The sequence below is a fragment of the Psittacula echo genome (genome assembly GCF_963264785.1).
Source record: "Psittacula echo genome assembly, chromosome: 3".
In the NCBI taxonomy this organism is placed as follows: Eukaryota; Metazoa; Chordata; class Aves; order Psittaciformes; family Psittacidae; genus Psittacula; species Psittacula echo.
The window spans coordinates 38,515,378-38,529,080 of NC_137736.1; the positions used below are offsets into that span (position 1 = coordinate 38,515,378).

A 13,703-nucleotide genomic window follows, 5' to 3' on the forward strand; every position below is an offset into this window, starting at 1 on the left:
GGGTAAAGGAGAAGGAAATACTGAATGGCAATGCTGGTAAATGCTCCAGATCCTTGCTCTCACCCTTCCTCTATATCCACCACTCTTGCTGTCATACTTATTCTGTACCTAAGCAATGCAGTTTCTTTATTAAGTGGCTTGAGCTGCACTGCTGGGTGTGAACACTGACCTACTTCAGCCTCCTTTGCAATTTCTAAATTTCCCTGTTTACCCTTTCATTGTCAGCTTGTTCACTGCTGCTTATAATCGGCAGTCTTTACCGCCTGTGTGGTTGGCTTCTTCAGACATAATTAAATTGTCTGGGTTTGACACCTGGCTCTGCTGAGATTTGGGTTGTATCTTCTTGGCTGCCCCAACACCCTCCTGGATTTGGGATTCTGAGCACTGTCTGCTCCTGCATGGCACATATCAATGGGTGCTTTCATTCCTGCAACTCTCTTGTGCCTGCTCTGTGAAGTGTTTCTGGCTCTCAAAGCACTCCGGAAGGTTATTTCAAGACTCAGCCTCAGCTGTGGTGCCTGTTGTGCATGCTGGATCTTCAGAGGACTGCATCAAGCTACACCAATTCACAGGGGTCCCTGTCCCTTGGTGGGAGGCCCACAGGCTCTCCAGGGCTGACCTCTTCACCTGCCCGCCCCCCATGGCAGGGGGCTGGAACTAGATGATCTTTTATGTCCCTTCTACCCAAACCATTCTATGATTCTATGATTCTGTTACCTTCACAAGCAGCCAGAGCTCTGTTTTAGAGTGTCCTGGTAATTACCCTGCCAAATAGCTGATTTGAGAAGAACTGGGTGTCTTCCTACAGTCTGTGATCTTGCCTAAGGGTCAAGGTAAGACCTGGTACCTGGTCTGTGCCCCTTCCTCTCCTCCACTGTTACAGAGCCTTGTTTCATATGCTACAAGCTATGCTATCTGCACTACTCTTCTGCAATGCTTCTTGTAATCCCTTAATTTCAGGTTCGTGAAACATTGCAGGTGATAACAAGAACAGGGCTCGTCTTTTCCATGACGTACATTTATGTCCCTGGGTGTCAGCCTTTTGTAAGGATACAGTTAGTCCCCTTGCTCCTGGGAAGGCTTTTTGCTGCTTACTGTTGTAGTTTTTGGTGATGTGCACCCTTTTGGTCTCAAGCCTAACTGCTCAGGTACATGTAGTCTCATGACTGCCGCTTCTCTTTGTCAAGTTCATTGACTTTAGTGGATTTAGTGACAGGTACCCAATCTAGAAATGTCCACCATACATTTTTACCTTAAAAGTTGGCAGACTGTCTTCTCTCTGCACTTGAATTTGCTCCTATCTTTCCTGTAAAGACCCTTCACATTCTACTTTCACCTTCCAGCTTTTCCCATGCTGAACTTTTTGTGACTGTTTCTAGTTGGAAGCTCTTCCAAGTATACATCCAATCCGTCTTTTTCCCCTTTTCCTTGGATTTTGTATGTACTTCCCTCTGTCTGCTTTACTCTGGCATTTCCAGCCGCACGCTTTTTTTCTAGACATCACGTTACGGTTGTGTTTGTTCATTTCTGTTGTGGGCGTGTGGCTTTTGCCCAGTGTGATCTTTGTGCCCATGACAAGTATCTGTATTTCTATAGTCCAACAAGGAGACATTCTGCATGCCCATAGGGTAATAAGCAAAGATGTGTTGTGAGCTGGTAAGTTTGGAGTTACGGAGTTTACATACGCCAGATTAACAGGGCTAATTATTTAAGGCTGTTTTAAATATGTAGGACTTTTTTCTTCTTTCTGAGTTCTTATGCAAAACATCGATTTTTGGTAGATCATTTGTGTAAATATGTCACCTCTCAAGTCATGTTCTTCCCTTTCTGCCCTCACTGTCAGCCTTGCAGCTCCCACCACCACCAAAACCAAACAAAAAGTACCACTGACTGTGTTGTTTCCCGGTTTTCCTAACAACAGGCAGGCGTTTATCTCAATTGTTTTCCACAATACCCTTCCAGTTCCCTATATTTAATCTGTTAAGCCTGGTGGCTGGTCTGTAGTAAGATTTCTAAAGCAAGCCAAGCTAACTTATACAGCCATCAGCCCTTCAAGTCACCATGCTCTAGTCTGGCTGTATTCTGGATCTGCTTCCCAGCTCCATGCTCAAGGCTGTGAGGAAGTAAGCCGGAAAACTGGTGCTGTACAATAATCCACTGGGGAATACAGCAATCCAGATTTGCTGCTGGGCTTCAACGCTTCACTGGAGATTACCTCTGTGTGCAGAGACTGAGCCTCACACCACACAGACTCTTCCAACTTGCACTAAATGAGACATCCTTTACCTGTGACAAAGTGGGAAATTGTACTATTAGCAAGATTAGTTGCTCTGATCTGAGGCATGAGGGCAATCTATTAATTGTTCACTTCCTTGATTAAGCAGTCTTCTCCCAAGCACCTGAGCTGCATGAAAGCTCAGGTCCTGCAGCAAGAGCCCTTAAGGAGCCGCGGCTGGATGGTGTGACGGGCAGAGCTCTTCCTGGGAGAGACTGGAGTTGCTCTGAGCTTCAGACCCTGGCGAACAAGCTTGTTTAACAGAAGCAATATGTTAAACTGCAGTCTTGTGCCTGTGGTCATGACTGTATAATGAGAAATCTGATTTTAATCCTGTGGTTTTGGCTTTGGGTCGAGTCCCCTTGATGACTGTAGTGTCTGTGTTTCAGCAGTACCTCGTTTACACCTGGGCTCATTAGCAAGAGGTAGATTTACAGAAACAACCACTACAGGAAAGTGAGGGTGAAAGTCTCTTTTTCTGCATTTGTCTCTCTGGCTCTTAACTAAAGGCTCTCCTGGAATGAAGGGAGTGGACCCACAAATACTTGGCATCCCATGTAACTTGCTTTCCCGCAGTGGACATGGCAGGTTGCTCAGCAGAAACCAAACTGGGACCAGTTTCAAATAACTGCCCTTTGTTTCCCACCAGTTTCAGAGCTGCCTCTGTGAAAGGCGGATGAGGGCCTTGGGGTGCTCAAGAGTGCCATCGCACATCCTTCCCCGCGATTGAACTGCCACCATCTCACAAAGCACTGAGAGCAACCTCGATGTGCTCCGGAGGTGAAATGGCAAGTACAACTGTGAAGCTTGAAACGGAAGCGCCAGAAAGCAGAGTACAAGCTACTGCTTGTCATTTAGCAGAGACAAACATGAGTGCAACCGAAACAGCAGCGTTATCTGATTAGCAAGCACCTGCAACCTGACAGGAGGTGATCTGCAAAGGCAGGAGATCTGTCAGCTGTCATTGCAACACCAGTGCCGGTGCCACAATACAGTAAGTGGGAATAAAGAGCGGTGGTGTAACAGGTGTAACTGCAATAGTGCTGAAAGAGGCACTGTCAGAGCTCGCAGGCCTGAAATGAGGTCTCCCCATCTCCTGTGTGGGTGTGCAGGAGAAGTAATGTTACATTGCTGCCCAATGGCTCCATGCTTGCATCCAAGGGTGCAACAATCCTGTGCCCAGGCACAGAGCTTGCGAAACTCAGCATCCCCTTGGCTCACGGTCCAGACCAAGCAGAGGATGGCTGCTACTGGGAATCATAGAATAGTTAGGGTTGAAAGGACCTTAAGATCATTTAGTTCCAAACCCCCTGCCATGGGCAGGGACACCTCACACTAAACCATGTCACCCAAGGCTCTGTCCAGCCCGGCCTTGAACACTGCCAGGGATGGAGCATTTATCACTTATTTGGGCAACCCATTCCAGTGCCTCACCACCCTCACAGTAAAGAACTTCTTCCTTATATCTAACCTGAACTTCCCCTGTTTAAGTTTAAACGCATTGCCCCTTGTCCTATCACTACAGTCCCTGATGAAGAGTCCTTCTCTGGCATCCAAAACCTCAAAGAAAGCACCCGGTATGCCATGGGGAAGAGGAGGTGCTGGATGTGCTGCCCTGTGATAGTGGCATTATCCTGGGAATGACAGTGACTGCCCTGCAGGCTGCCAGGGGCTGACAGACCTGGCCCAGGGGCCACTGTGGGACAGCCTGTAGGTAATAGCCACTCAGGCTTTACATTTGCTGTGACTACCTGGGATATAGGTTCCTTAAGTGCTGCACTAATGGGAACGTTTCAGGGCAGGTAATTTATAGAGAGGGTTTATGAGCATCTCCCACTTCAGTAAGTGCACCTGTGTATTGGGTCACAGCTCCTACCCAACCAAAACATACTCATCCCGTAACTCCACCTGTTTTCGAGCTTGTAGCTGCCTTTATGTCTCAGAATCTGACCTGGCCTAGCTGCAGATACTAGCAGCTAGTGTTTTCATGGCACTGTGGCTATAATGATGTTAAAGGATAGTTTCTTTTCCAAGCTTCAACCATTCCTGCAAAAATTTCCCGATATTAAAAGAGAATGACTGATGGAAAATACACACTCCAGTGGGCTGTATGAGTCCATAGAAGACCTAGACTTGATTTTCCTTGGTTCTATAGTATGATCACGCCAAGTCTTCATCCATTTTGTTTACCAAAAAAAGCAAAAATTAACCAAAAAAAGGGGCAACTCTCTAAAAAATGAAACCTGCAAATGCAAACACATTAAACCACCATTGTATTACCAAAAAATGCAATCCTGAGCACAGATATTTTAAATGTGGCAGTTCAGTGATTCATGTTTCAAAGCTAATCATGGCTAGCTGAACTTCTGAAAACGTCTAAGTTGGATTTATTCTTTTCCCCCTTTGTAAATCTTTCCCCAGAGCTCTGCCAACCCTTCCAGCAAAAAAAGGGGGAATAAAACTCTATCTTGTATTAAACTGAGGGACCTTTTCTTTCCCTTTGTACTAAAATCATAACGCAGCATTGGAATTAGCCTACCTGGGAGATGCATGCTCTGTGCGAGCATCCCCTTTATCCCCACTCTCTGCAGCTCAGGCCAGCACTGAGCAGCCAGTGCTCAGCAAGGGGGCTGTATGGGTTGCAGCCCTGCTAAGGGTACCTCAGAGGATGGCAAGGGTTCCACATCAAAAAACTATTTTCCCCCATGTACTTTTTTCCTGAATTAAAGTAATTACATCAGAACAAATGTGTGCTCAAAGCATCTTACAGCTGTGAAATTTGGCATCCATAATCTATGAAATGCCAAAATCGAGATTGCCTAAAGGAACTGTAATGCAGCCCTGTGCTCACTGCACTGATCCCAATAGCCTGCACGATGCCTAATTCTCTTCTCCTTATTTTCTGCCCCTGTTTGTTCCTGTTCTTACACCTACAGCCTTAGCTGTACAGCATGACTGTATTTCCTTGACATATCCAGTGAGATGATGCTCTGATACTGCACTACCGCCTCCAGGCAGTACCACAATGCAGGTTTAACAGGCATTGCATTTACTGCTCATCTGAGTGTTCTGTCTTGCTGCATGCAGTGTAGAGCAGCAGTGGAGACGTGACCACCACAGAGGCATTAGGTAAAGCTGGCTATTAAAGTTTGTGTTGGCTCCATAGCTAGCTGCCACTCTTGCCTCCAGTGATCCCATGTTGCCCCATCTGGCTGCAGCACCGTCTCCCAGCAATCCTTGTCCTCCCCATGGGGTGGAAGGTCTCTGCTCCCTAGGAGAGCATGGGGAGGGCTGGAAAAGAGGAGAGGCTGGAGGCTTCTTTTTGCCTTTGGGTAGGAATGGCTCCCTGGCAAGTAAGTGTGAGATGGCTGAGGGAAAAGTAGGCAAGGAAGCTCTTGCAGCATGTAAATTAGCTGCTGGCCTCCTTAATTAGACCTCCCATTACCTACTGTCTCTCCATGGGGAAAGCCCTGGGAGCCAAGCTCCCCAGCAACATCCTGGACAGCGTCTTCCTGATTTGACAGCTGAGCTTGAAGGGGAAGATTCAGCTTTTCACTTGAATCATCAGGTCTGTAAATGTAACGGGGAAGGTTTTAAAGCCTGGCTGCAGGAAGCTATTGCAGCAGCCCACCAGTCAGCAGTGGCAGCATGGGTCCCCCACCAGACCCAGGCTGAGCAAGGGCCACATGTGGGTCAGTGAATCACAGAATCATAGAATAGTTTGGGTTGGAAAGGACCTTCAAAAGCCATCTAGTCCAACCCCGCCTTTCGAGAACTGAAGGGCTGCAATGAAGCCTCCCTGGAGCCTTCTCTTCTCCCGGCTGAACAAGCCCAGTTGTCTCATCCTGTCCTCATGGGAGAGGCGCTCCAGCCCACTTATCATTTTTGTGGCCCTCCTCTGGACCCTCTCCAGCGGGGATTGGCAAGGATGGTTCTGGGGCAGAGGGAAGGGAGCTTATCATCTGCTTAGTCTAGGAAGGTATTCCTCTGACAGAGAGCACCACTTGTGCCGTGCTTCCCATCCGAAGAAGAACCAGTCGGATAGGCTGTCAGAGCAGGACAGCCGCTGAATTTAGAAGTCAATGTGATTTTTGTATCTGTACCAATGCATATCTTGCTGAAAATGCCAATAATCAAACAGGAGCAATGGGGAAAGGATGCCGTAGCCTGGCACCACCCCTGTGGTGCCAATGGGTTAAGGAGTGAAGGGGAGACAACAGGGGAACACAACCCTCTGCCACCCAGCTGCCAAACACCCCACAGGCAGTGAAAGCACCACATCCAGACAACCACACATTCAACAGCCAAGTCACATTCCACTCTGTCAAGCTCTCTGGACACATTCAGCAAAAGGCAGTAGCCAGCACTACTGCATCTCCAGCAGCATCCTAAGCTTTGCACCCAGGGACACATGATGCACTGGTCTTTTTGTAGTCTTTGCTTCTTCTCCTTAATGAGTAAGAAGTCGAGTCTATTGCAGTAATCCAAGCAGATTATTAATGGCCTTTCATTTTGAAGCAACCAGCTCCAGCATTCACCAGAGCAGGACTGCCTCCTGTTTGTGACTATCCTGCTGCCTGCATTGTCAAACAACATCATTTTAGACCAGCATTCACCTGAAGTGTATTATTATTGGGTTGGCTACCCCTTGGGGTGTAATGAAAAGCATTCATTAATTCTCAGGGCAGGAGGGCTAATTACTTTTTTTATAAAAAAACCTGTGTTAATTGCCAATAACTTTTTTATTGAATGAGTCTCATAGAGATGATTTTGATTGGCTTTCTGATTTCCCTTCCACATTGTAATACTTAAAGTGCATCATCCAAACAAGAGGGAACATCTAGCCTATCCAGATAAGCACTGGGAGGAAACCCCACCATTACAAAGAGCGGTGGACTATGCCAGTTTAAGCTCAGTTTAGCTTGCTGTGGTGCTGGCCAGGGTTTTCCGAGTCTCATTCTTCACACTGCCTCCACAGAGCAGATGGAGCCCTGTTTTCTGTACTCTCCCAAGGCACAGCATTGATTTTCGCAGGCTGTTGGTGCCGGTGAGGCAGAAGCAGAAGACAGGGCTAGGGCTGGTTCACTGCAGGGCTGAATTCCACCTCGACTGAAGGGGGCAGCCCCTGACCCTGTAACTACCAGGATGGTATGAAGGTAAATGGAGCAGCACATAACCCATGGGCTTAATGTACCAGTTCCTATACTTGGGAGAAGGGCTCATTCGTCTGACATATGGGTCACACTGAAGTCCAGGATGGAGAAAATTCTGAGCAATTTTTTTGTTTGCTTTTAATTACAAATAACTACAGGGCTGAAGACACCAAATAATCAAAATAAGCACGAGTCAGTTCCTTTGAACAAGCAATAACTTACAAACATGACATTCAAAGTAAATCCCACAGGAGCACAGTAAGCCTAGAGTAGGAAACTACCAGTGTTAGACCACTCCAGCAAAGCTTCAGGTAATGCCACTGATTGATGCTGCCCATGAATTTCATTGCATGTGCACCATGGTAGTTTCTATAAGTCTGATGCCCAAAGGCTTCCACAAAAGGCTGCTCTTACCATCAGGAGGGCATAAGAGGTGTCCTGGCAGGCAGCAGTCCCCTCCAGACTGTTCTGCAGACCCCCCTACTGCAGGCCTGAGCTACTGAGCCTGCTCAGCTTGGAGCTGGAGGTGCTGTACCACCATGTTGAACACACAATCAGGTTGAATTACATCCTATTTCAAACCTTTTCGACTGAAAAAAGAGAAAAGTTTATATGGTTTTTTTTCTCATTTTTTCACCCCCTATCCCACCCCAGTAGTTCTTCTGGGCATCAGCCTTCTCTCACGTCATGTTTTCTGATTCTTTACTCAGGGAGATAAAGCACACAAGCCATGGTTTCAGCCATGTAAGTCAGAAAGCTGTCCTTGCTTCCCCTCTGGAAACACTTGCAATTTAAAAAAGATTAATATTTTTTTATTTGGATGAATAATGTCCATTTTAGGAACAGATAGGGCTTTCAAAATTCGCTTCTGAGTGCCCTGGGAAGTTTGAAAGGGCTGGATTCCCAAAAGGCAAATCGCTTGGCACTAGAGCATTTTGGAAACACCACCAAGGTGTGCCCCTAATCTACTGCTTCTGAAAGCCTTGGCCAAGACACTGTGTTATTTGAGCATGGTGAATAAAAAATAGCATTCTGATGATTTGGTAGTTGCATTATGAAAGTACATTGTCATATTAGGAATTACACTGCTGTGTAGCACACCAGGGATATTCCACGTGTGTGTGTATACACCCCCCAGTTACGGATGACATAGAAGGACCACTATCTAAAATAAGCAGTTGGTGTCATCTATAGATAGCTTCAGCTGAGATCAAAAATAGCCGCACTGTGGTTACAATGAAGCAGAACAGAGTCTAGAGCTTGAGGAGCTGCTGCCTCAGCACAGCTTGCTTTTAATATGCTCGCGTGTACCAAATATCTCTGGTCATGGCAGACAAAAATGAGACATCCTTTGAGTAACATGTTCCCTGGCTGCAGAAGGAGCAGGTGCAATGACAGGCAAGAAGCAAAAGCATCAGATTTTTCCTTCAGAATTAGGCCAAGGTGGTAGAAGCAGCTTGCAAGAAGTTGACTGGATTTCACAAGTTTGGGGACCAGAGCACTTCCACTTATAAAAAAGCAGGAGTGCCACTCATATGTCAGATCATGAAGATTTCTATCTTTATTGTACAGGTTGATGCTGAAGCAGCCCTAACTTAGCCCTGGTAGATGTCTGACATCCCAATCCTGCCCCTCCAGTAGGATGCCACGTATTTTATACAGGGGGCTCGGCTGGCAGCAAATTGATTTGCTAAACTTGAAGTTAACTTAAAGAGTAATGAGCCATTATAGTACAGGGGAAGAGACACAGAAGACAGAATCATTTTAGCCTCTGCGCTGGGTCCTCTGAGGAGCAACAGGCCGAAATCCCAGAAGCAGTCCTGCGAAGCCAGTCTCCTCCCTAGCGATGCTCACCCAGCCAGGCCCTCCAGCATAGACCCCTGCTCCACACTGTGATGCTACCGTGAACAACCACCTTCACAGCAGTGTATTATCTTCTCAGCAGTGCTTGAGGCTGTCATCCTCAGCTAAAGCAAGCCCTGAGAGGCAGCTCAGGATGGGATGCACATGCCAGCTAAGCTCACTGGTCCACCTTGCAGCCAAACTGAGCTAGCAGCATACTGGGACCAAAATGAGGTGGTCTCAGTGCCCATTCTTCCTCCTCCCACAGTCCAGCTCCATCTCCCACTCTCCTTGCTCCTCAATCATGCCCTCTTCCCACCCCTCCTGGGACTTATCCAGTCACCCCATCACCTGCTTTGACTCACAAATCTGCTCACCCTTCTTTTGCTCAGCTCCGCTACGGTGATTGCAGTGAATGAAAGTTGCTTGGGAAGGGATCCAGCAGCCAGAGCCAGCCTAATGCAGCAGGAGCTGGTCCCCACTGATGCAGTTCATGCCGGAGGGTGGACCGCAGCCCCTGAGGCACACACCCCTGGTGTACCCTGGGGCAGCTTCACCTCTGGAAGGAAAATCCTGTATATCTGTGCTTGGCTGACAGTAACCCACATGTGACAGCTCTGGCTTTGTTGCCCTTCCCACTGTCTCACTTCTCCCTGAAGGAGAGAGGAAGCAGGAGAATGCTGTGCCGAGCGCAAGGGATGCCATGGTTCCAGCTAGTGCAACCCTCTCTGCTACAGCCTAAGCCAGGGGATTTCACTGAGGAAGCTCTTGGCAGGCCCTTCACCAGCCTGATCCTCTCCACAGAAGCTGTCAAGAGCCCAATTAACACACCTACCCCATAGAAGCCGGAGTGCTGCTGGGCTGAGGGAAACAATTGAGCATGCACTGAAGGGCTTTTCTGAATGGACTTAATCCAGCACTTATGCCTTAAAGCTGAGCATATGCTTTAGTGAATGGGGATGGGCGAGCTGGAGCAGTTCGGGGGCCTGCGGACCTGTCACCCAATATCAGCATCTTCAAAAGAAAGAGGTCTTGGCACAAACAATGCATTCTTTCAGGAAAAAGAAAAAAGAAAGAAAGCCAGCAAGTACAGGAGAGGCTGGTGCTCCACAAGGTCACTGGTGGCTCCGGAGGGAGGAGGTGGCAGCCTCACCCCTCTCCCTCCTCTCCGTGGGGTAGGGGAGACCTGCCCAGGGATGAATAGGGCAGGGAAACTGGGGTGGCTGGTGGAACAGCTCTTTCTGGTGTGGAGAAACATCCCCTGTGACCTTCGTGTGCCTGCAGGAGAAGGGCATTGCTCCAGCATCGTGTAGCCCAGTAACCGAGTGTCTGCGACTGCCCGCTCAGAAAGGACTGCAAATGTGAGTGCTGCAACCTGACCTGAGTGGATTTGTCCCTAGCAAAGCACACACAAACTGCCCAGCGTTTATGCAGGGCCTGTATTGGCATTCCGTGTGCTTAAAGATGGCCAAATAAAGCTAAAGATGCTACCAGGGATTTTAAGACATGCCACCTCAGCATATGCCAGCAGGTTTTTGCCTGTGCAAGCCCTTTTATAGTTGTGGGTGAAACCACACCAATTGTGCCAGCACCACGCAAGGGCTCATCAGGAGCTGATGCTGGAGGCACCACGTAGGGCAGCATCTCTGGGGCAGAGGGCTGCAGTAACTGGGTGGGTGCCACAGATGGATGGACAGACACATGTACGATGGCCTGGGGCTCGGGCAGCTGTATGGGCTGTGTGGATACAGGCACTGTGCAGCAGCTCCACAGCCAGAAGGCTACAGGGCTCCCCTCCTCCAGTCTTCTTTTTTGCAAATGTAAGGGCTTGGTCCAAAACTTCCAGGTTTAAATTTTTGGGGGCTTTCCATGACATCTTCAACACTTCATGTATTCAAATGAGAAAGAGGTAGTGCCTGGCTTTCCATTACCCACCCCCTCAGCCCCAATCCCTCCTTCTTCTCTCCCTCACCAAAATCAGAGAGAAATGCTCAAGGCCAAAATCACACTCAGCGCTAAGGACGGTATAATTAAACACTGCAGATCATTATCAGTCACAAGAAGCAAACCTGCAACACAGAGGGTATGTATTTGCCACGTGGTGAAACCAGCTGCGGAAGGTTTTTCTAGGAGTTCTGAAGCAATTCCAGCTCTTTCTCTTTTTTCTTTTTCTCAGGGTAGTAAAGTTTTCCTGTCACGAGCAAGTTAGTTGTTAAAATATGCATAAAGACATGTCACTCCAAGCTGTGCATTTGTGTTTCATGTTCACTCCCCCCTCGAAAGAGTTTTGTTATGACTAAAGAACAAAAAGGAAGCAGCTAGAAATCTGTAATGGTTCCATTTATTAATACGTATATCACAAATACTCACAATATCAATGCATTCTCGTTGGCATGCTAGACAGAGGCATTATTAAAAAAGTCCTATTTTTTTAAAAAGGTTTTAAACTTTTGCTTTCCCCCAAAAATATTTCATATGCCTGTTGGGTTTTTTTTGTGTTTTGTTTTTTTTTTGTTTTTGCATGTGTGTGTTTTTATTTCGATTGGATTCAATGATGTATTTGGTGGCTGCAACCTCAATGCAAAAAGAAAGAAAAAGAAAGAACAGGAAAAAAGTCTGAAGGCCGCAGTACAGCACAGTTCAATTAGTTCATAACTACCTAATAAAAATAAAGGGAGCAAAATTCCTGCCTTCACAGTAAGCAACAACACAGCTTAATAACAGTATTACACAGGATCAGGTTCAGAGGCAAAATGCACTAGACAAAGCCTACCGGGATACGCACTAGGCATACAACACTGAGTAAGAATCAAAGATGTAGAAGAACATCAGGAATAACAGTTCCCTTCAAGCAAACATTTTAACATCATTTTCAAGTATCTTTATGTTATGTTACTGATTCCTTTGTTTTTGGGGGAGGGGGGGAGGCGCAGGGAAGGGGGAAAGGATGAAAACCTTAGTAAAGCAATAAACAAAACAAGAAATAAAGATAAAACCAAAAGAATATATATTTCATATACCGGTTTATATGAACGTGTGCAACACTTATTAACCATGGTGAAAGGCTCATTACGCCCTCCAGTCACTACATGCACAGCCCGATCACTGCTGTTAATGAATTACCTTTGTTAACTTACGATGCAACTACTGTGTGACCAAGAACAGACATACGGTACCGTCCTACGCCGAGCCGCGGGGATGGGGTCTGGGTCTGGAGGCCGAGGGGACCCGGCTGCTCTCGGTGGCACCGTGGTACTTCACAGAATGGTTACACTACGCATGGGACAGAGTTCAGGAGGTGGGGTGCGAGTGTGCGCGCGCACGTGGTTGCTCGTGGGGTGTGGGTGTGCGTGCGTGCGTGCGAGAGACAGTGTGTGCTATAACATTCATTTCAGTCTTTCTCCAATGCTGCAGCTCGTGGTCTTCAGATAGGCTCTGGACTTCTCACTTCTGAAAGACTAGAGAGCAGGGTGGGGAGTAAAGATAAAGAAGGAGGTTGCTTTGGCTGCTAACAGCGTTCATGGCAGGTATTGTGCCCTCTCGTTTCAAGAAGGAAACTAAAATGGTAAGACATTCAACAGTACATTTCCCCCTTTCCCCCCCCTCCCCAGACAGAATATTGGGGTGAAAATCCCAAAGCAAAGAGTCCCGTGGGAGGACTTAATTCCCAATGGACATGCTGAGCATCTAAAACCTGCCCACTATCTTCAACAGAAGCAGCACAACCATGCTAATACACCAGGGTGTATATAGCATATGTACTGCATGGAAAATGGGCAAAGCTCACCTTGTTACACCATCTCGTACTGGTTAGCAGTAATAAACCGGGACAGACAGCATGCCAGCAGCATCCCGATCAACTGTTCCAGACAAGAACAGAAGTAGAAGAGAATATAAGTTAAATTAAGTGAATGCAGAACAAAGACAGGGCATGGTAAGAAAAGATTTCATGATCTGGAGCTATTACTGGAGCCTGGGTGGCTGCTCCTCCAACACATTTATGCCCTGTTTCAAGGTCTGCTCTAATCAGAAAAACAGTATTAAAATCTCCCATCTTTTGTCAGATGTGCCATTTGACTTTGATCAGAGGATATTTATTTGATAGGCAGCACGCCTTTTTGCTACTTTTCCATCCTGCTGTCACTGCCCGGCCAAGTCAGATGTGGATGCATAAGCTGTCAGGGTATCAGCATGCTACTGGCTGCATTTCCCTTGCAGGCTTCACCTGGGCCGCCCGCCACCACTGAGAGCTGGCAGCCCCTTTAGCTTTGTTAACAGTGTGCTGGGAAAAAGCTTCCTAATGCCCCAGAGTGGTTATGCTTTCTTTACAAATGATGCAGCACCAGAGAAATGAGTGCTATCAATCTGGAAATAAATAAAAAAAAGGTCTTTCACTATTCCCTTGGCTGTCACTCAGATTATTGAAAACAGAT

At 47.1% G+C, this 13,703-nt stretch overlaps 1 protein-coding gene across 1 annotated transcript in view; it reads right to left on the bottom strand.

Moving 5' to 3' along the window:
- Window positions 1-13,061: 13,061 nt before the first annotated feature.
- TSPAN7 (tetraspanin 7) overlaps window positions 13,062-13,703 on the bottom strand; it is a gene marked incomplete at both ends in the record, with an annotated part of 94,412 nt that continues 93,770 nt past the window's right edge. Inside the window, one exon of the mRNA XM_080613856.1 lies at window positions 13,062-13,130. Within this exon, the coding sequence (XP_080469982.1) occupies window positions 13,062-13,130 (69 nt within the window). The remainder of the gene's footprint in view (window positions 13,131-13,703) is intronic.